The sequence below is a fragment of the Lepidothrix coronata genome, unplaced genomic scaffold (genome assembly GCF_001604755.1).
Source record: "Lepidothrix coronata isolate B3197 unplaced genomic scaffold, Lepidothrix_coronata-1.0 Scaffold46, whole genome shotgun sequence".
Classification (NCBI taxonomy): Eukaryota; Metazoa; Chordata; class Aves; order Passeriformes; family Pipridae; genus Lepidothrix; species Lepidothrix coronata.
In genome coordinates, this window is record NW_016690226.1 from 3976559 (window position 1) to 3996786 (window position 20228).

General features: G+C 42.1%; 1 protein-coding gene across 3 annotated transcripts in view; it reads right to left on the reverse strand.

Moving 5' to 3' along the window:
* Positions 1 to 12257: 12257 nt before the first annotated feature.
* Positions 12258 to 20228, reverse strand: part of WARS2 (tryptophanyl tRNA synthetase 2, mitochondrial) — a 38284-nt gene continuing 30313 nt past the window's right edge. For all 3 annotated transcript variants that reach the window (XM_017814874.1, XM_017814875.1, XM_017814876.1), the window contains exons 3-6: positions 19743 to 19823; positions 17906 to 17991; positions 15197 to 15315; positions 12258 to 13227 (exon numbers count right to left, since the gene is read on the reverse strand). In XM_017814874.1, coding sequence (XP_017670363.1) covers positions 12779 to 13227; positions 15197 to 15315; positions 17906 to 17991; positions 19743 to 19823 — 735 coding nt within the window. In that variant the 3' untranslated portion in view covers positions 12258 to 12778. The remainder of the gene's footprint in view (positions 13228 to 15196; positions 15316 to 17905; positions 17992 to 19742; positions 19824 to 20228) is intronic.

Consider the following 20228-nt stretch of genomic DNA (forward strand, 5'->3'; position numbering starts at 1 on the left):
TATCAGCTGAAGATAAAAATCACACTCCAGACAAGATGGCCTGGTAGCTCAGACACAGCACAAAGAGGGGTCACAGTCAGGGGCTCATACTCACCCCCTCTGCCTTGCCAGTGGGTCGTGTGAAGACAACACTTCTAGATGCCTTCAAACAGAAACCAGGCACGGACACGGCAGCCTAACGCATCCATACGCAAACAGAGGACGTTCCCCCCCACACGCACAGCGACACACACAGCGACACACGCGGCGTGAAAGGCAGGAGAGCCCCTGAGTGCGGGCTCCAAGCTGAGATAAATTTCGGGAGCGGTGAGGGGAGTCCTCGCAGTCCCGCTGCTCTCCCGGGACCGGGAAGGGGGGAGATTTGCTGGTACACGGCTGCGAGATTTTGTGTCGGCCGCAGGGTTCCCAAATATGCCTTCCCAGGCGGGGAGTCCCCGGCTCTATCAGGGCTTCACGGAGGCCGTACCTGGTGGTGGCTGCGGGCAGGTTGCCAGACAATTCCTCCCCTCGCCTGCCCTCTGCCTTCACCCCTGCAAGGTACGCCCGCGCTGCATGCCAGACCCACGCTCACAGCACTCCCGGCTCTGCACGCATCCTCTCTTATAAGCAGCACTACAGAAGTACCTTCCTTCTGTATTTTTTTCTTTATATATGTATTTTTTTCCACACGAGCTCTTAACTCTTATTCTTGATCTGTTTGACATGAAAATTGATCACTCCGTGCTTAGCCTATTTTCAGTAACAGCATCAACAAATTTCCAGGGCATATTTAGCTGTGTCCTAAAGATAGACTCACTTCTCCGGAATCGGTTTTAAAGTGCATTTTACCTAGACTTAGTTTAATATCTCTGCCCAAACAGATCTCCCAAAACATTCTATACCATTGCAGCGCCTTAGAACGTGCAAGGAGTCAAATATTTATTAATATGCCTTTCCCGGCTCAAAGCTGCCCAGCTCGCAAGAATTAGGGGGAAAAAACTAAACCATATGTGTACAACGCCACATTTTGTATTGCACTATAAGATAAAGAGCTTTGCCGCATCTATTCAATGGAAGTCATTAAAACGAAAGCCCGTGAAGATTATATCCGTATTTGGGAGGCAAATGCTTGTTTTGAAAATTTATTTCGGACATCACAACGCCTGGTTGAGTTCGCGAGGCGCTACGAGAATCGGTGATGTATGTGCTTCAGCCGCCTGAAATAAAAGATGTTGAAAAGGTACTCGACGGGACTGATCCCTGGGACCTCGAGAGAAGACGGGTACGGAGACACCCCGCTCGGGATGAGCACCAGAGGGGCAGGGGAGAGACCGGCTGCTCTGAGCCGCAGGAGTGACGCGCTACCCGCCCTCGGCACTGCAGCGCCGGGGGCTCCAGCAGCCAGAGCCTCCGCCGAAGGCGTGGGGAGATCGGCAGGACTCGCCAGGCTTTGCCGAGAGAAGAATGAAAATGAGTAGCGGGATTTATTTATGGCAACTAACGTTGCACCCTGCACGGAACGGTGCTCAAGTCTTCATTTCTCGAAACGTACCAATTCACTAATTGTTTTTTATTTTCTTTCCCCTCACGAATTGCTTTTCGTTGTAGGGAAGTTGCTGCAATTTTCCCCGCGGAGATGCCTGAAAAGAGCGAGCACTGCAGCCAGCCGCTGTTGCCTCCCCCGCTTGCCCCACGCACGCTGTCTCCGGGGTATTTCCACGTGAGCCTGGAGTTTTGCCTCTCGCTAATCCCAAAGTGCTCAAATGATCAAGGGCAATGATACATGACGGGATGCTCGGTAACTCGCAGATGTATTCCCTGTGTCAGCAAAACACACTCGCTTTGGCCAAACAGGATGAAGACAGCCATTGCCTTGCATTAAGCCTCCCTCGAAAGTCCCTGAATGGGGACACTGAGGCGTGTAGTCCTGCCCACCCACGGGCTTGGGCCCCCAGGAGGACAGCAGAGGCGAAGGGCTCTGGGGTCGCCCCTCTCCTCCATCACCTCTCCCGCCACGCCGGGGCTTGGAGACTGGCAATGCTCCGACTCCGCGGAGGTCAGGAGATGCGGGGCCACACGAGGTTTAGCATCGCATTGCAAGTCTGAGAGGGGCTCCAGGTTGGGATACACAGGCAGGATCAGACGTGGCTTTCCAAACCTCACGTCTCTGCTTTTATTCCGAAGACATATTTAGCAAGCCCCAGCAGAGGCAGTGGGGAACGAATAAAGCTAAGAAAGAGGAAAAAGTCGTGTATCGGAGCTCGTACTGAACAAAAGAAGGCTGGCAGACGTCTTTATCTGCCGACGCGTTCACTCTGCCCTCGCTGCAATTAGCAGGATCAGGTGTATTTTGCCCTGTCGCTCCTATTGCGGACTCTTGAAAACTAATGAAAGGTTTCCCTGGCAGCGTTTGCACGCTTCTCCCTCTTTCCCCACGTTACGGAGGCGACGGCTTGGGCCACTCTTCGTCTCGTCTCGTATTTTTCGTGTTAAGGGAAGCGGGGAGGACTTAGTAAATAACTCTCGATGAGCAGATCTGACCGCCGCTGCACAAACCCCTCACATAAGTTTTTAAACCACTCGGCCTCTGAAATCATCCCCAGCTTCCGGCTCGCTTGAGAGAAATCGCTGGGGAATAATCGTCAGGAGAGGGACGGACCGAGAGGGACTGGAGTCACCCTCCTTTCCCCTGCAGGGCTCCACTACCCCGAAGAAGGAGCAGGGCTGCCCCTTTTTCTGCTCTGAAGTCTACTTGAGGGAAAAGAAAGAGCCCTTCGGATGCGGAGATGTCGGGATAGCCTTCAGTGCTGGGGCTGTGTTCCGTGCAGTAAGCAAGCATCGTCCCAGAGGGAGGCAGGGAGAGGATAAGGGGCTCGGAAAGGCCCTTGACGCGCAACTTGAGCGTCGAGACGCCTCCTTTTTAACATTTGGGAGCCCAGAGGCTACAGGGGAGCTCGGGGACACAGACCAGCCCCTGCGCGGAGCCGCACAGTGCCGCGGCACCGGGCTGTTGGGAGACCTCCGCACTCGCCCCGCCATACGGGCTGAGCCGGGCTCCCTCCCGCGGGAGACTAGTTTGAAAGCCTGAGCTGCACCTCCTTGCACCCTCGGAGCTCGGAGTCCGCTCCCTCGCCTTGGTCAGAGCAATGGGACGCTGCTTAAGGCAAACCCAGGTTCTGGGCTGGGAGCGGAGCCTGGGAGCGGGGAATGATGGGTGTGCGCCCCCCGCAGCACCCCCCGAGCCCGCGGCTGCCCCCTGGCGCCCTTCGCCGCGCACTGCGCTCCCCCGCCCGCGGGAACACTCGGGACGCGCCTTCCCCCGCGGAGGAGAAGCTTCTTCCCACCCACGGAGGCCGAGCAACACTCCCCACCTCTGCTTAACTCCTGCGACACCTTCCCCGCCAAACCAGTTTTCTCCACGGGCCCCTAGTTTCGAGGCGGGGAGCGGCGAGAGAGGCCTGCAGCAACAGCACCCTAGGGATACCGTCCTGCAGTGCAAGGGCCAAGAGCAGAGGGACCAGCTCCCTAAAAAAACCCCAAGACCAACCCAAACTATTTACTATTCAGGAAATCCAGTAATTTCCACCCCCCTCCCTGTAGTGGCATTACCCTTCTTTTGATATCAGATCCTTGCAGAGGCCCTTGCATTCAAGCTGCAAGGAGACAAAGATTAAGGAGCTGCAGTAGAGATTGTGGTGTAAGTTTCTTTTGGGACCTTTTCAGGCATTTTACAGCAGAACAAAGAGTATCAAGTTAGAAAGCAATAGCCTACAGGTTTCTGTGAAGCAGACAACTTTGATGCTGTCACTGGATGCATTATTTATTACTCTGTCTTGAACTGTCTGCCTCCCAGTACTTTTCACTGTATTTATTTATGCCACAAGCACCACTAACAGAGCATCTCAGGAAGAAATACTGTAACTAAGTGCCAAGTGAGGCCATCTTCAACCGAAAGGCTCAAAATGCTTTGCAAATATTAGTTTAGCCTCCCAATATCTGTGCAATTAAGTCTCCTATGCCTCATTTACAGTGAGGAAACTGAGGCAAAGCACAGTTAAGCTCAAATGCATCAAAGAAATAAAAAGTAAAATATGTTTTTTGACTTTGTTTGCTTAACCAAAGAGTAAAGAACTATTTTTTCTCTTCTTTGGAGAAAAAATAGTTAAGAAACAGAAAACTGCAAGGCAGACAACAAAGACCCAAATCACACTAAAAACAACATACCAAAATGGCCTCGCTGATGCACATTTCACTGTTTCCTATGAAGCTGTAGCAAAACTTTCTATGAAGCTGATAGGGAATAGTCTCTATTTATTTTAATTCTCATCTGCAGCTACATTACTTTTTTTTTTTCTTTTTTAAACTGAAGAGAGGTAACCTTACAGCACCCATTAAATCTTCTCAGGCCACCCAGAGATCTCCCTTGACAAACTAAGCATCTACTGAAATATCCTCACACTTCAGCTAATCCATCTCCTCAAAGGCAAGCAGAAAGTAGAGTGAAGCCCTTTGAGTCAGAGCTTTATTGGCTTAAACGAAAAAGTGAAGTTTCTATTCCTGCCAGCGTGTGATGCTGGTAAACAAAGTGGATTAAAAGAGCAGTGAGCTCATCACCTCAATTTTGTTCTCAGGCTATACAGATAAATTGCACCTCTGAAGTCTATTTTAACAACACTGTCTGTAGGAACTAAACCCATTAGAAATAAGACCCCCGTAAAAGCACATTTCATCTTCAGCAGAGCCAGAACAACCCACACACAGGTCAGCAACACATCTGAATTCACAGAATCACAGAATGGGTAAAGTTGGAAGGGACCACAGTGGTCCAACCTCCCTGCTCAAGCAGGGTCATCCTAGAGCACATTGCACAGGACTGTGTCCAGAGGCTTCTTGAATATCTCCAGTGAGGGAGACTCCACAACCTCTCTGCTCAGTCTGTTCTAGTGCCTGGTTACCCCCACAGTAAAGAAGTTCTTACTCATGTTCAGGTGGACTTTCCCATGTTCCAGTTTCTGCCTGTTGCTTCTTGTCCTATTACCTGGCACCACCAAGAAACGCCTGGCTCCATCCTCTTGACATCCTCCCTGCAGATACTTAACAGACACGGATGAGGTCTCCTCTCAAACATCTCTTCTCGAGGCTGAAGAGGAACAACTATCTCAGACTTTCCTCCAAGGAGATTCAAGATCTTCAGAATCCCCCCACATCCTTGGCCTTTTTGGCAATGGGTTATTAAACAATAAAATGATACTTTCCCAACAGGCCACACCAACACTGCGCAAACTGCGGCGTTCATGCAGCACATGTAGAAAATCGATCCACTTCACAGTTTCCTTCTAAGGGGGTTCACGATGCTGAACATAAGCCAGGAGTGTTGCAGTTTGGATCAGTTGTCTCAACAGCAGCAGCAGTCCTCTCCAACCAGCAAGGCACTTCTTTCTTGTCTGCCAATGTGCCTGCCTAGTGAATGCGCTACCTCTGAGACAGAAATGGGTTTAGTCATTCCTGTCCGGCGCATTCAGCCTGTGAATACACAGTAACTCCCATGCTTCTTGAGAAGTGTTCTTGGTGTGATGGGGAGAAGCCTTCTGTACATCAAAATTAGTTAAACCATGGTCCTTTGAGATGCCTTGCCATGTGGATTCCACATATGCTCCAGAAATGTATGACTGATTAGTTTAAGACACAACCACTGGAGTTCAGCATTACATCTGCACACCTTGCTTCTCGTTGCAAGAGAAAAGCGTAACCTACATTTAAGAGCAAGAATCTCAGGAGTAACTTTCTGACCAGAAGAGATGGAAGGCAGGGCATACAACATGTGACTAGCATGTCTTGAAGAACAAAAAAAATATCCTACCTTTTCCCCCCCTGAACATCCACACAACTTCAACATGGAGGGTGTGCAGTTATGTCAGTAACAGAAAGTTCATGAGGACTGTCTAAAAACAATGAATGCCGTACTGCCACTTGCAGTTTGCATTTGGCCTACAAGCCTAAACAGAAAATTGCTTATTTTCCCATTCTTGCTGTAGGAACATCTGCCAGACAGGCCATGAAGGAATAAATGTGGGCAGAGCAAACCCCAACCCACTCATAGATCTTCCTTGGCTTGAATACTCAAGAGGCACTTATTGAAATCTTTGTTATTCATTCAGCAAACACCATGAAGAGACTCTTGAAATACATATGAACAACTGTTTCCAGTCACAATAAAAAGTCGGTCTCACAACATTCAACATATAGATTTTACTTTAGATTTTACTTTACTCAGACAGGGATGTGGCTTTAGGAAGGAAGCATGAAGGTAAACAGGGTGAATGAAACCAGAAACCTCCTACACCAGAAATTCTGGATAATGCCAAAGAGTAGCCTTGTTTTGATAAGTTTCATGTGTACTTAGCTTAAAAATTTCTTTCTATAAATCCTGGGGCATCAGGAAAGAAGTTTTCACCAAAGATAGCAGAGAACATAAATTCAATATTTCAGAGGTTTCATTAATTTTTGTGACAGCAGAAACTGTTAATTAACCAATTAATTTTATCAGCATGTGACCGTCATTTCACATTGCTGGATGACAATAAAGTCACATCGAACAGAAATTGAACAACAGCCTGTGGGACAAGTGACAATGTCCACGCAAGACCTTACCTGTGCTTTGTACAATCCAAAGTCCCCACCTGAACTGTGAGCATCTGTTTTCACAACGGTTTAGGACACCAAGAGAGATCTGGTACTACCTTGCTGTGCCATAACCTGTTACTTCCCACCTGTAAGAGTTAACCCAGTAATCCTTCAAATTAGACTCATACTGTCTTCACATTATTGTATCAAGGAAGCAGATGGCTTACTTTATGCCACATTCAGCCACGTGACTTCTCATGTCGGCTGTCTGAATGAGGCTAAGACCACGCTATCCTAGGCTTTATAAACCAGGCTTTACAAGCATGCCGTTACTCCCAAACATTTAATAACTTTTAAGGATTTCAGTTCTGGAACTATTGTCCTGACATTTTGTCTTGCAAATAGCACATCTGGAACTGATTGAGCCTTCTAGTATGGCACAGATTTGCTGTTCCTGTCTCACAGCCATGTTGGAGTGGTGAGAGCACGACAGCACAACAGCCATTAAGCTCAGTGCTTAGTTTCATGTCCAGCACGAGACCACTCATGTAGTGGATATTGTCATCTTCTGTCACATGGTGTTCTGTGACATCAATTCACCACAATAGGAAAATATCTTCCCAGATGTTAAACTGTTTATTGTACCTGGACACACCTGCTCATCCCTTTGTGCAGGAGGTTGGCATTTGGTCTTATGCAAAATAATCATGAAACTAAAGCTGCTGTCTAAAAGTGAAATGATCAGTGAATCTTCCATTTGCATAACAGTGTGGGACTGTTGCAGGTACAATGATTTCTCATTGACACAAAACAGAATAAATACTTCTCTGTCAAACCTTCCATTAGCACAGCAAACAAAATGACAGAAAGGTGAGAATCAGTGCAGAATCTTTTGTAACAATACATTTTCCATTACTTCAGCTGTCATCTAGACAGGACTATGCATGCAATAGAAAGCTTGATTGGGAATTCAAAGTTTAACCCAAGTCTTCTCTCACAGCCTAGCGAGATAGAAAAAAATAAAAAACCAAACCAAGACACAAAAGCTTTAATTAGATCAATTAATGTCACATATGATTACGATTTTGCTGCAACATTTTCCCTGAAACTGGCTGATGCAACCAATAAAATCCCACTATGTAAGGGACTTCTGAATTGATGAGACATGTCTGGGTCCTTCCAAGGCTTTTGACTACACAATACGTTGTCATTCTTCTTGCAGCTACTGTCAAGTTTACCCAGAAGGAAAAAACAGATCAAATAATTTAACGGAAATTAGATGGTCCAATAAAGCAGAAAGAGGGTTTTTGTTTTCCTGTCAAGAACAGATAATATATTTCCTGAAAAGAAAACCTTTTCCACTGGACTCTCTATGCCAGCTTGCTATTTCTCCCTGTGAAGCAGTCAATCAGTCATAAACAGTTTATGTTTGAGCATCCAGGAACTCAAACGCAGAGATTAAAATGGTGAAAGATCCATCTGTTGTCCTGAAGATAAATCTAACCAAGCTGGACCACTGAAAGAGCATGCTCATTAGATTAAAGACTCAAACCCGCCTGGGTCCATATTGTTGCTATTACCAGAACCACACACAGATCTCCTCTGAGTTTTGCCATGATCCTTTAGCCATATGGATATGCAGAATGTGCATCAGAACAGTAATGAAATATATGAATGAGTAATTCAGAATGGACCTCTGGCTCTTACTGATCCTACAGCAATTACTGAAATTGGTATTGTAGTTCATAAATAATAAACTGTTTTGTGAAATCTCCATTTCGGGAAAACACCCAAAGGCTTTGGATCTGAGGATTAGATTCGGCTTTGGCGAATGGTTTCAAACAGATTTCTGCTGTCACAAACCTCTAGCAAACTGTGGAGACCAGAAAAGTCAAAATTTCATGTTATACTACAGTCCTCAACAAATCAGATCCAGAATTCCTACATAAAATGACATAAAGGCTTTCATTAGCCGTATTTACTGCTGTACTGTTATCAGAATCGTGATGGCCCTAACCAGGGAGATGAAAACTTTTGCTTTGATAATCTGTGGTCCCAAAACATTCAGACGCAGGTCAGTCCCCAAGGATCCCATTTCACAGTCCTTCCTTAGACTTTCAGCTCACTCTTATGAAGTCCTTAACCTTCAATGGATGCAGACATAATCCTGAGAGTTTTGCTTTAATTGTTTGTCGATAAACACACACCAAACCGGAACTATGCACAAGGCCTTCTGGAGAATATGAGAAGCCAGATCATGGTGTTTGAAAACTAAGTATACTTCAACCACATCTTTAACAGTTACAGTCAAATTCCAGTATAATGTACAATATATATGCACTCCAGTTATTTGAGGCAAGGATATATGCTGGAGCAGTGCCAGAGTTAATATATGGTGCCGATCCTAATCTGGAGTCTCTGCTGAAGAAAACATTGTTCCTGAGTTTAAAATTCTCAAAAACTGAGAGAACAGAACTGAGACTCACTCCCAGCATCTTCTTATAAGTGATGACTTCCTAGGAACCACTGACCACAAAGATGAATGTCTCAAGCGTATAAATATTTTAGTTAGAGCTTTGCAAATTAATCACCATGGAGTTGATGTTTTATCTCTAAAGGTAAGCAAAGGAGATGCCATGTCTGATACTGCAGATCCCAACCACTATATATGTACTTCAGATGCACTTACGCACAGGAATGGCAAAGGAGGAAATTTTGAGACTAAGGCACAAATTACTGCACATATTCAAAATAAAGGATTGTTGTTTTAGCTTTCTTTTCTTCAAAGAGCAACACAGCAAGGGGTAAGGATACCTTTCCACCTTTCAACTCTTCTTTCTTTAATTAGGAAAGATGTATTTGGACCTTTTTCTCACCCAGACCTGGAAGAACGCCTTACAATGACTTCTGCAATACCACAAGGCATTTCTATACTAGCAGTGCAGCTGGGATCAGGAGTTCTGCAGAACTCTCCACTGTCCCCACCTACTGCACTTCAGCTGACATAACAGAGAAGTCTCAAGGAATATGATCTGGATAAAAACGAACACGAAAATGCATTTCAGGAGCGCATCTACTGCACTCCAGGTGTAAACAACCAGTAAATCCCCAGCACACTGGACTAGTTAGTGTGAAACAAGTAATTCTGAAATATATAGCATCGTCTTCTCCAACAACAGTTCTCTAAACAGCTGCTCTAACTCATCTGCACTGCTTCATTAATGTAGACACCATCACAGAACTCCACATAGAATGGGTGCTTACAAAAATGTTCTAAAGAGGAAACAGGGAGGTAGAGGAAGAGTAAAGAGATCAGAGTGGCTTGGAATCAAAAAAGTTTTACTGCTAGTACTGAGCACACATTGCTTCAAGCTCAGCTTCTTCCTGACAAACTCTTCCCAGACACCAAGTGAAGGGCTCAAGAAATGCAAAGAGGCAGCCAGGCTAGGTTCAGCTAAACAACATGAGTGCCAAGATAGTTAACTCTGCAAAAAAGCCATGCTCCAAGAAAACTGAAATAGGCAACAGATACCCGCACATCTATGTTCGTTGCCTCATCCCAGGGGACTCTAAAGATCATGGATGTTAATGGAACTGGGACTATGTCACTGGGCAGACACAGCTTTTATTTTGAGAATTCCTCCACAGGAGCAACTAAAATAAAAAGCTAAGTCAACAATCAGTAGGTGAACATACTCATTTAACATGAGTTTAACTTTCCTGAAGCTGGAAAAAAAAAAAGGGTATATTTCCTTACTTGAAGGAAATAAGTCAGGCAAGTAAGGTTTGTTAGACAGGATAAAGGGAAGGGAAACACCCCAATATATTACTGAATTAAAAAGACACAAATTAGTGAATTTGTTTGAAACACTGCTAAATACGTGATGCACTAAACCCCTACCTCAAAGAAAAGGCTCTTTTGAAGTTTTTCTTCCTGCTTCATCTACGTGATTTTCTGAAAAAATCTAACAGTTTTGGAAAGATTGCTCAGAATAGTTTGAGTAACAAACCAGAACTGCCTGTTGATGTCAACCCCTCCCATGAATGCTCCTATTTCCTTCCCACTGCAAAGAAGGTGCGTTGAATGGCAACCCTATGTGTTAGGTGATTTGGATATCAGAAGTGCAAAAAACGAAACTATGATTTGTCTCTTGATTATATGCTCCTATCTTTGCTAGTGAAAAAGAGGTAGAGGTAAACGTAGGTGAAGATTTTCAGTGTCTTCATGAGCCCTGTCTTAGCTTCTCTTAAGGAAGATACTGTGGGAACTTTGCAGAAATCAATCCATATTAAACAGTGCCACTGCAAATACTTTATGCCAAGTCAGTAAGCAGCAGTAACTGTGTGCCTTAATTTTTGTCTTAGTTTCCATGCAGACAATGCAGCTGTTAAACACTGACACAAACTTTTTAAAACTACCTAAATATGCACAACTATAACTGTGTCCTTTCCTAATCTGCTTATTTAAAACCAGGGATAATTTTTGAATATACTTATTCTTTCCAGAGGACATTACCTTGGACTTGTCTATACTGAGTTTGATTTCTGATCATTCTGTCTCCATCCACTCTACTTCTCTAGTCTTGACTAACTCTAGAAAATCTGTCATCATCAAGTTCTCCAATGGCAGTTCTCTTCAGATCCCTAACAAATAAATACAGGTCTCAGCACAGATCCGGAGATGCTCAGTTCTCAGCTTCATGTTTTGGGAAATTAAATATTTCTTTCTGAATCAAGTCACTATAATTAACTAAATAGTGTCTTTTTTAAAAAGCAAGCAAGCAAACAAACAAACAACCACACTATGTAGAAACACCCCCTCCCTCCTCCAGTTTTACTAAGTCATGTAAGACTGCAATCCTTCATGACAAATGCCACAGGCATATATATAATGGTTATGAACTGCCAGAGTACAGGATTAACTCAATTTACATTACAGTATAGCAATTTCAAACACAGCACCTTGAACAGTAACGATACAGTTAAATATGCTGGCACAGGACCAGGAGGGCTTTAATTACCTTTTAACATGTATTACTACCCCCTCTTCAGAATATGGTGTCTCCTTTTGGCAATTCCCCTTTGCCACACATTCCCTGACAAATGCCATGGTCCACAGGTCTCAGTCTGTGGGTAGTGCAGGCTAATACCATTCTCCCATCACCAGGTTTTCCTGAGGCTCAGTAGTGAAGAGTTCATAAAGATCTATTTAACTCGCTTCTGGCTCTGACTTTGGCACAATTTTCTGAACAAGTAATTTTGCCAGCTTTACAAAAAGTTCTCTGATTCTCAACCTAAAATTTCTTTGACTCAGGATTACATCTTCTTCCCTACACCTTTTCTAAAGCAATCCTAGAACTTGATGCTGAACTGAAAATCCTGGAGCTCCCTGCTAAACAGAACAGCAGGCAGAATAGGAGCAGCTGAAGCACACCATTTGTCACTGAAGTACCTTAGACCTGACCAGCAGGATGATACAGGTGGCAGAAGTGAAATTCAACTCCACTTTCTGGATTCTTTGGAGTGACTATCAAAAGAAGTCATCAAGCACAGTATCCAGTGAGTTTTAAAGAGACACACTGGCTCACTTCGCACAACTACGTAGATAAAAAAGTCACACTGAATTTGAAGACATGATAGGGAAAAGCAATAAATTCTCTCTTCATCACCCTGAGCATTTATTTGTAAGTCTCTGCTTTTATTCTGGTTATCCAAAACATGTTCAACCACCATATCAAAGCTGAATAACCCCCAATGGGATGAACTGTCCATTTGTAACAAGATTACACACACAGTTAAGTATGTTCTCGAAAGGATTACAAATCTTTCTGGTAGATTCTGATCACCTTGCCTATACTTCAGCTTCTTGCAGCGGCCAATGGAAAAATCAAAAAAGTCCATAGAGGCAACCTTATAATCTGCTTTTGCACAATTTCTTTGTGAACTGTGATTGTTTCTGCCCTCCCACTTTGACTATCCAGACAAGCTTAATGATGGTCCCACTGGTAATGTGCACATTTTTTAATGCAATCACCTTCAGTGTTCTACTTGGATCTTCCAGGGAAAAAAGCTTTTGTTTTAAACCAAAGTCATTAATAATTAATAAGTGATTTTGTTACAAATAACAAAATGTCTGTCCCATGATAAAAAAGTCCTTGCAACTACTCAGTAGCTTCTATTGAAATCCCACCAGTCTTCTAATTTCTTGATAGATGGGGGCAGCCAGTTCTTTGGCTTTCTCTGCTCCATCCTCTAAAATCTTTATCAGATGGGACTTGTCTTCCTGGAGTTTCTTGATTTCATTCCTGATAGGTGCAAATTTTTGAATAACTGACTCTGCTACCACCATTTTGTAGTGAGCAGTGTCGAGACCAGTGGCTTGGTGCAGCACTTCCTTCATGCTGAGCCCCGTTACTGCAGCATGAATGGACACCAGATTGGAGACACCAGGGCGAGCAGCTGGGTCATAGGTCACCTCAGAGGTAAAGTCAGTCACAGCTTTGCGAAACTTCAGCACTATTTCATCAGGGCTGTCTGCTATGTTAACAGTAGCTAACTTCTGTGGGTCTGACTTGGACATCTTCACTGCTGGATCTCTGAGGGATTTTATTTTCTTTGTTGTACCTTAAAAAAGAAAAAAAAAGGAGTAATTATGAATGCAGACAGTGGTTTCTTATAAAATTTGCTAAGAACACAGGATGAAGCTGTTTATCCTTGCTCAAAAATGAGTTGTGAGCACAATCACTTAGGCACTATTTAGTTGTTATGCCCTCTCCGTTCTTCTAAAAAGCCATCTTTCTCCTACCATAAACTGCCTGAAACCTGCTCTGTCTCTCCCACCCTCACTAAGCAGAAACTTCTGCTAGGACTCCTTCTAATACTTTCTGTGGCTAACATGCTGATTTCTCCCCAGAATTTCTCCTCCCTTATATTACTGACACTGGGAACAAGTTACCTAAAGAGTATGGACTTCACTGAAAGGTTCTGAGCAGTGGAGAAACAGGTTAAATCCACTGGTAAAAAAAGAATCCCAGAAGAGTTTATCTCCTTACTTCAAGAAACTCTTCCCCCCATAATCTCCTGGTAATTCTCCTAAATCTCAATAAAGACAGCTATTAAAATTCTCTAACTGAACAATAACCAGCTCTGGTAGAAGTAAAGCACTGCTCAGATAAGAAAAGTGTGGGTACTGTACAAATTGCTAGGATATATGCATGTACATTAAATAGAATAGTAGCATTAGGGGAATATTGCAAAGTACTTTAACAGCATACACCCAAACACCAAGAAACATAATTCAGGGAGGTCATAAAGTATCACTGATCTTGAGAGTATTCACACCAATTGGTTTTAGACACCTTATACAGCCAAATAATTTACCTGCATACACCTCATAGATGGTCTATGTACTCAGTGAAATGACAAAGGTTTTTCCAACATAAATTCAGACTGCCCCAGAAAGTGCTCTGTTCTGAATCACTTTTTGGAAGTCTGTCTCTTTTCTCTAAATCCGAATGAGTTCAGGTATTTGCATTGCCTACAGCTAGTGAGTCTGAATAGTTCCCTAACTTCCCCATTCATCTTGCATATACTTGTGAACTTATGAAGGAATGTTTTTCATGAGCAAGGTGAAATGTTCTTGTTTTTTAAAAACTTCTTTTTATTTACTGGTAAATAGTCTCACCTGCATCACAGGCTACACTCAGCTCTTCTTTATAGTACCTAGTATTCAATTGCTCATTAGAAACTGCAGTTTGCAATGCCTAGTATTCTCTAAGCTCCACTTCAGGTCTAATACCGTTTTTGTCACTGAGGCTTGAAAATTGAGAAAGGTTTATTACTGCCTGTCTTTTCTAAGGTGAGAGCTCCTTGCCCTTTTGGGGGCGAAGGTCTCTGCTGTGCATTCCTCTACATTACTTACAACAAAGATGCAATGCTTCTTCCTTGCCCAATTCTTCACGTTTCTTAACAAACATGCCATTTGTGCCATCTGACTCCTCCTCACCCCCCGGCCTATGACCTTATAGCTCAAAAATGGCTGAGAAGATTTTCCTTATAAGTCTCCCTGAGTGTAAGATCAAAACTGGAAAGTCTTAAGCTCTGTAAGAGACATGTACTGAGATATGTAAGTATATATTTAACACCCTTAAAAATTTTTGAGCACCGTATCTACGGTGTTTAATAGGCTTAATGTAAATATCTACCATTTGGACCTCGAGAATTCTGCTTTCTAGAGGTCTTGTTGCTTACCTGTCTCCTGAACTAGCAACATGGAGCAGAGACCCTACTCTTACGAAGTCCAATCCTCGAAGAGCAAGGCTGACTGGCAGCAGCAGAGTGCATCTGGCCCCCTGGACTAGAATACCAGACGTCACATACATTCCTCTACCAGGGATTTGTAAAGCCTTATGTCTATCTTGGGAGTTAAATTTCACAGCCTCTAGTCTCTCGTTGTCAGTTTTTAATTTTCCACTCCCTTAGCATCAGTTTGTACCCTTTTCTTGGTCTCTGAAATTATTTCCACAATATTTAAATCCATCTTCAACCTTAAAAGTGCAGTTAAGGGAAAAAAAAAAAACCAAGACCAGCTCACTTAAAATGGCTTTGGGCACAGGAAAGAATTCTCCATATTTCTTGTTGAAATGTTGTGCTATATCTTGGGCTAGTTCCAGGTGCAGGACTTGATCTTCTCCAACAGGAACATGTGTTGACCTTTTAATAAAAGACAGATACAGGAAACTCAGCAAAGTTCTCTGGTTTTGCTGAAATGTTACTCAAGACTGTCACAGCTTCTGCCACGACTGAGGGTCAGACTGAGCCAAATACTCAGTCCCAGCTAGATATAGGTTCTGTGGGAATAAGGTCCAAAACTGACCATATCCCAGGATGAGTCTGCGTTTTGTGCTGAACTGAAGCACATCTCCAAGGGCAAAAATAGCCCCTCACGAAAACATACACGGCAAAGAAACCTGTAAGAGCAACTCACTAAACTCAGCTCAAAGAAGGTTTTTGTAGTATCTTCTGCTGTCTCTTTAGAGATCAAAGAGCACGTGTTATAAGTGTGCAAACAAAGCAAGAAGGGTCTGCAAGGCGTAAAGTGCAAGCACATTGTCATGTCAAATTTCAGGAAAACATAGCTGCTGTTGAGAAGTTAGTACTGAGGATATACCAAGGGAAGGAAAGAAGAGAGTGGTTCTTCCTCATGGGTCACCACTGAATAAATATCAAGTGGGTCAGTGCCTCCGTTGTCACAAGTGTTATCATTAGAAGATTAGAACTGTCAGATTCAAAGGATCATCTGATCTTCTATATTGAACTCAATGGCTTGAATACACTTCTTGAGGAAAACACAATCTGCATCAGAGGACACGAGGAGGTGAAGAATCCATTACTTCCCCTGGCGATTCTTTCCCACAGTTAATCATACTTGCTAAAAATGTATGATTCTTTTAGATGAGGCAGACTTGAAATCATGCCAGCTTTTGATTACTCTCCCATCCCCCAGCAGATTTTTTTTTTTTCTGAAGCTTGTGGGGTATTCAGAATCCTGGATATGTTCCAGAGTAAGGAAGTTCACTATGCATCTTTTAAGTTCCCAGAAAATTTCAGTTCAACACGGTACTCTTTCCTTCCGATTCTGAATTACTGGGCTGACATTCAACAGTCAATTTGTCCACCTTTATTCCCCACCAAACAGTCAGCAAGGCAACCTAAAAACAGTTACAGTAGCCAACAGAAAATCACAGTGGCCTATAACTAACATAGAGAAAATCAGTTACCATAATCAATATACTTTAAGCAGGTCAAAAGAAATGTTTCCATATGCCAAAATGGTTCCATATTCACAAAGTTTGCCATGGAAGAGAAAACATATTATCTCTATAAATACCTCTGCCTTTTTCCTTGATTTTTTAAAAAAATATTTTTGTTTTGGTGCTATTTTAACTCCTTTCTGTAATTTTCTGTTTATTTTCCTATCTGTTTGATCCTTGGTTCATCTGAGTTAGTACCATTTCTTGCCCTCCTCTAGCTCTAAATTCTTCTTCTTCCTTCCTATATTTCCAGTTCTCCCTAATTCTTGTTCCTTACAGTATTTTTTTTACATTACAACATTTATTATTAAATATATTATGTCAAATTTTTTCAAAGGGTTTTTTTTTTCTTTCACTTCTTGTTTTGTGCTCTGTGTGGACAGCCTGCTGCTAATATAATAGCAAACAAGCCACTGGTTTTACTAATGAAATACGAATTACATGATCTGACTAGAGATGGAAGAGACATACATAGCTTAGCTCAATCAAAATAAGGTGATTTCTGATAAAGTTCTCTAAATTTCACCCTTAAATACTGCTTGACAAGCAAATGTGACTCACTTCTAAGTGAGTCCATTATAATAGTCCTATTCTTTCTTTTGCTTGCTTCCCATTAGTTTTAGTTAAAATTCAGGTGAGTTAGAAATACCATCTACTGGTCTTCTAACAGTACTGTTTTCCCCTACTACGGTTACTTACAATGAAATTTCTCTAGATACATTTTTCTGAATTAACAACTGGCCACTCTTGGTTACTCTGTCACAACACCCCCATCCTCACAGTTCTGTACTACTATTCTGTCCCAACAAATACTCTCACCATCCCTTCAGAACAACGCCACAAAGTACATATGCTCAGAACATAAAAATAATACATAGTGCATTGTCTCCAACCTTTACTAATTGAGACAGTTTAAATCATATTATGAAATACAACCAGTCACAACAATTCTTGTCAGCTAGGCTACAGGTTTGGGCACGCTGAGAAATCATCAGTCTCTCAATAGTGGCTATTACCATTGCAGCACATAGTACCCCACAGAGAAAACTGAACTAGCCCAGATCCTACAAGGTGTAGTCACTTTTTCTCATCAATATGAATTGGGCTACACTAATCCCACACTAATACTGGTATATTACATACAGACAGTTTAAGTATCTCTACAGTACACTGCATAAAATAAGGCATAACTACTTAAAAAAAATGTGTGTGTGTGTGAACAATTAATATGTACAATTAAACATCAATCTGCTGTAATTCCCTAAGAATTATTCTCAAGTGACCAGTTTTTTCTCTTTACAGCCCTATCAGTTGCTTTTTAGCCAGGCTAGATTTCAACCAGTCACTTGAGAGTCTGTCATCCATTTCCAATCTTCTGATCTAATCACACCCAGCTCCCCCACTTAATAAGTTAGCATGTTGACCTGACGAACATTCATTCTAATGTAGCTGAACAGACATTGCCCATGGGCTCACATTCTGCCTCTTACTTGTACAGCAAAATATCTGCTGCTTGAAGCACAGGGTAAGTCAACAAACCGACAGTTCCTTCGCTATTCTGGCTGGCACGCTTCATCTGTTTGAAAAAGAAAAACGGAGAGGAATCACACTTTTGCCTAATGGTATCAAAATCTGCGATTTGTTAATTAGTTAATTAGAATTCTGACTTACTGAGTAACTAATTGCATAACTCTAGAGAAGAGAGTGTCATGTAAAATCCATTCCTTATGAATACATACGTTCTATGTCCTTTATTTATGAATTTCCCTACACTGTTTTGATATTCTAGTGGGAAGAAAACAGAGCCTTGTGTTTTCTGTTTGTAACCTTATTAATAAAAATTATTTCAAATTCAAAACAATCAGGCTGGGTTATTACAGTTAGTATCAATAAACCCTACTTTTAAAATAGCATTTTCAGAAATAAATTTTTGAAACACTTCACAATAGAGATATAAAGAGTATATAGCACCTGTGTTTCACAGAAAAGAAATTCAGACAATGATCACACAGTCACAAGGACAGTCAGCAACAGCTAGGAGAACCCATAACTACAGAGGCGGAATCCAGCGTTCTCTCCATGAGTTCACGCTGCTCCCCATAATCCACCTAATGTCTTCAAGCCTTTTACTGCTCTACAATATGGATCACTTAAATCACAATAGTCAGGCTACAGATACTAATTATGTTCTAGCAATGGCATATCTACATTTGGCTTTTAGCAATAGTTAAATATACTAAACCCCTTGAAATCTTAATTATTTCATTAAGACTGTTCAAATATATTCAAATTTTTCTCACCCTCTCCCACAGATCCTATATTCTGTCTACATCTCTAAGTGCCCAGGGTTCAGGGAACTTAATTTGCAAAGCCTAGCACCTGTAACACCTATCTGAAGATTTGGAAAGTCAATCCAGTCAAAGTTGGATTTAAGAGCTTAACTTGAGAACCTCAGGTTTGAAAAGGTTTGCTTTAATCTAAGACATGCATTAATGCTGGTTGCTGTATTTAAGGTTTACTGGTTTTATTTAATTAAGAAGAAAAACAGGAAAAAAGAAAACATCTGGAGGTATTTAAGGCTGCTCTGAACTCTATAAGCCAAACTGCTCTTAAGCTGCTGTGTTTTTTTTTTCGTTTTCCTTTTTCGGATACTTCTCTCTCCTTTTGCTTTTTCTGCTTACTAAATGCCAAAATAAAATACAAGGAAATTAAATGAAAGAACTGTTAATGCCATCATGCTGATGCACTACCAAGATTAAGATAATGAACATTTGAAACTTGTAAAGGCAAACATTTAAGATAGATTATCACTCAGCACATTTTTTATATTTATAATTTCTATACTCCTCTTCCAACATATGACTCTTTTGAAGACTCTTCTATAAAATCTACAGAACAGCCACTCCTTATAGTGGAAAAAGAAAAGCTGTTTATGGAATTCCTTAATTGTCAAGGCTCAAGGTTTCCATTGCAATATCTTGCAGTAGTTTTACATTATTAAATAGGCATTAAAATTATTGAAATAACATCAAATATTCTAGCAAAATCAGTTCAACGACACTAAACCAACCTCATATTTAGTACTGTTTCTGCAAGTCTCTGCCAATAATATTATTCTGTAGCTTCCAGCAGAAAAACGTTCATTGAGAACAACAGACCTAGAAAGACACTTTCCCCCCCCTTCCACCACAGGACTACAGAACTACTTAAACTGAAAGCAGGGATAACCAAGATACAGTTGGGACTTCACAGATAACAAGTATTTCAACGACAACAATTCTACTGAACTTCCACATATTTCCTTTCAATCTACAAAACTGTCCATACCTTCCACTGGGGCAAACGTAGCAGACGTGGCACATTAGTTAAGCACCCAAGAATCCAGGCAAGTTCTGCATGCTCAGGAACCTGAAAGTATGAAGCCAGAATCTATTTTAATCTCCTTTATTTATATGCACGTTTTCTCAAAATCAGTAAAGATAAAAAGGATCAGAAAACCATTTTTTAATATTATTTTTTCAGGAAAGTCAAGTGACAAGCTAATGGGAAGTTTTGGACACTGCCAGGATTGAATATCCTACACTCAGGTACCATTCTTGATCCTATCCACTCATATTCTAAATAAGAAAGAAAATGCTTTAGCAAGAGCAGAGTTGAACACACATGTAAACTAATCAACTGTCTGCCACTGTGCCACAGCCTCTCCACACTCTTAGGTAATACATTAATAGTGACAAACCTTCTTAACTTTTCTCATTTCCAGTGCCAATAAGTTACCCAATCTTCACTTCTTCTGCATCAGGGCCCCAAGTA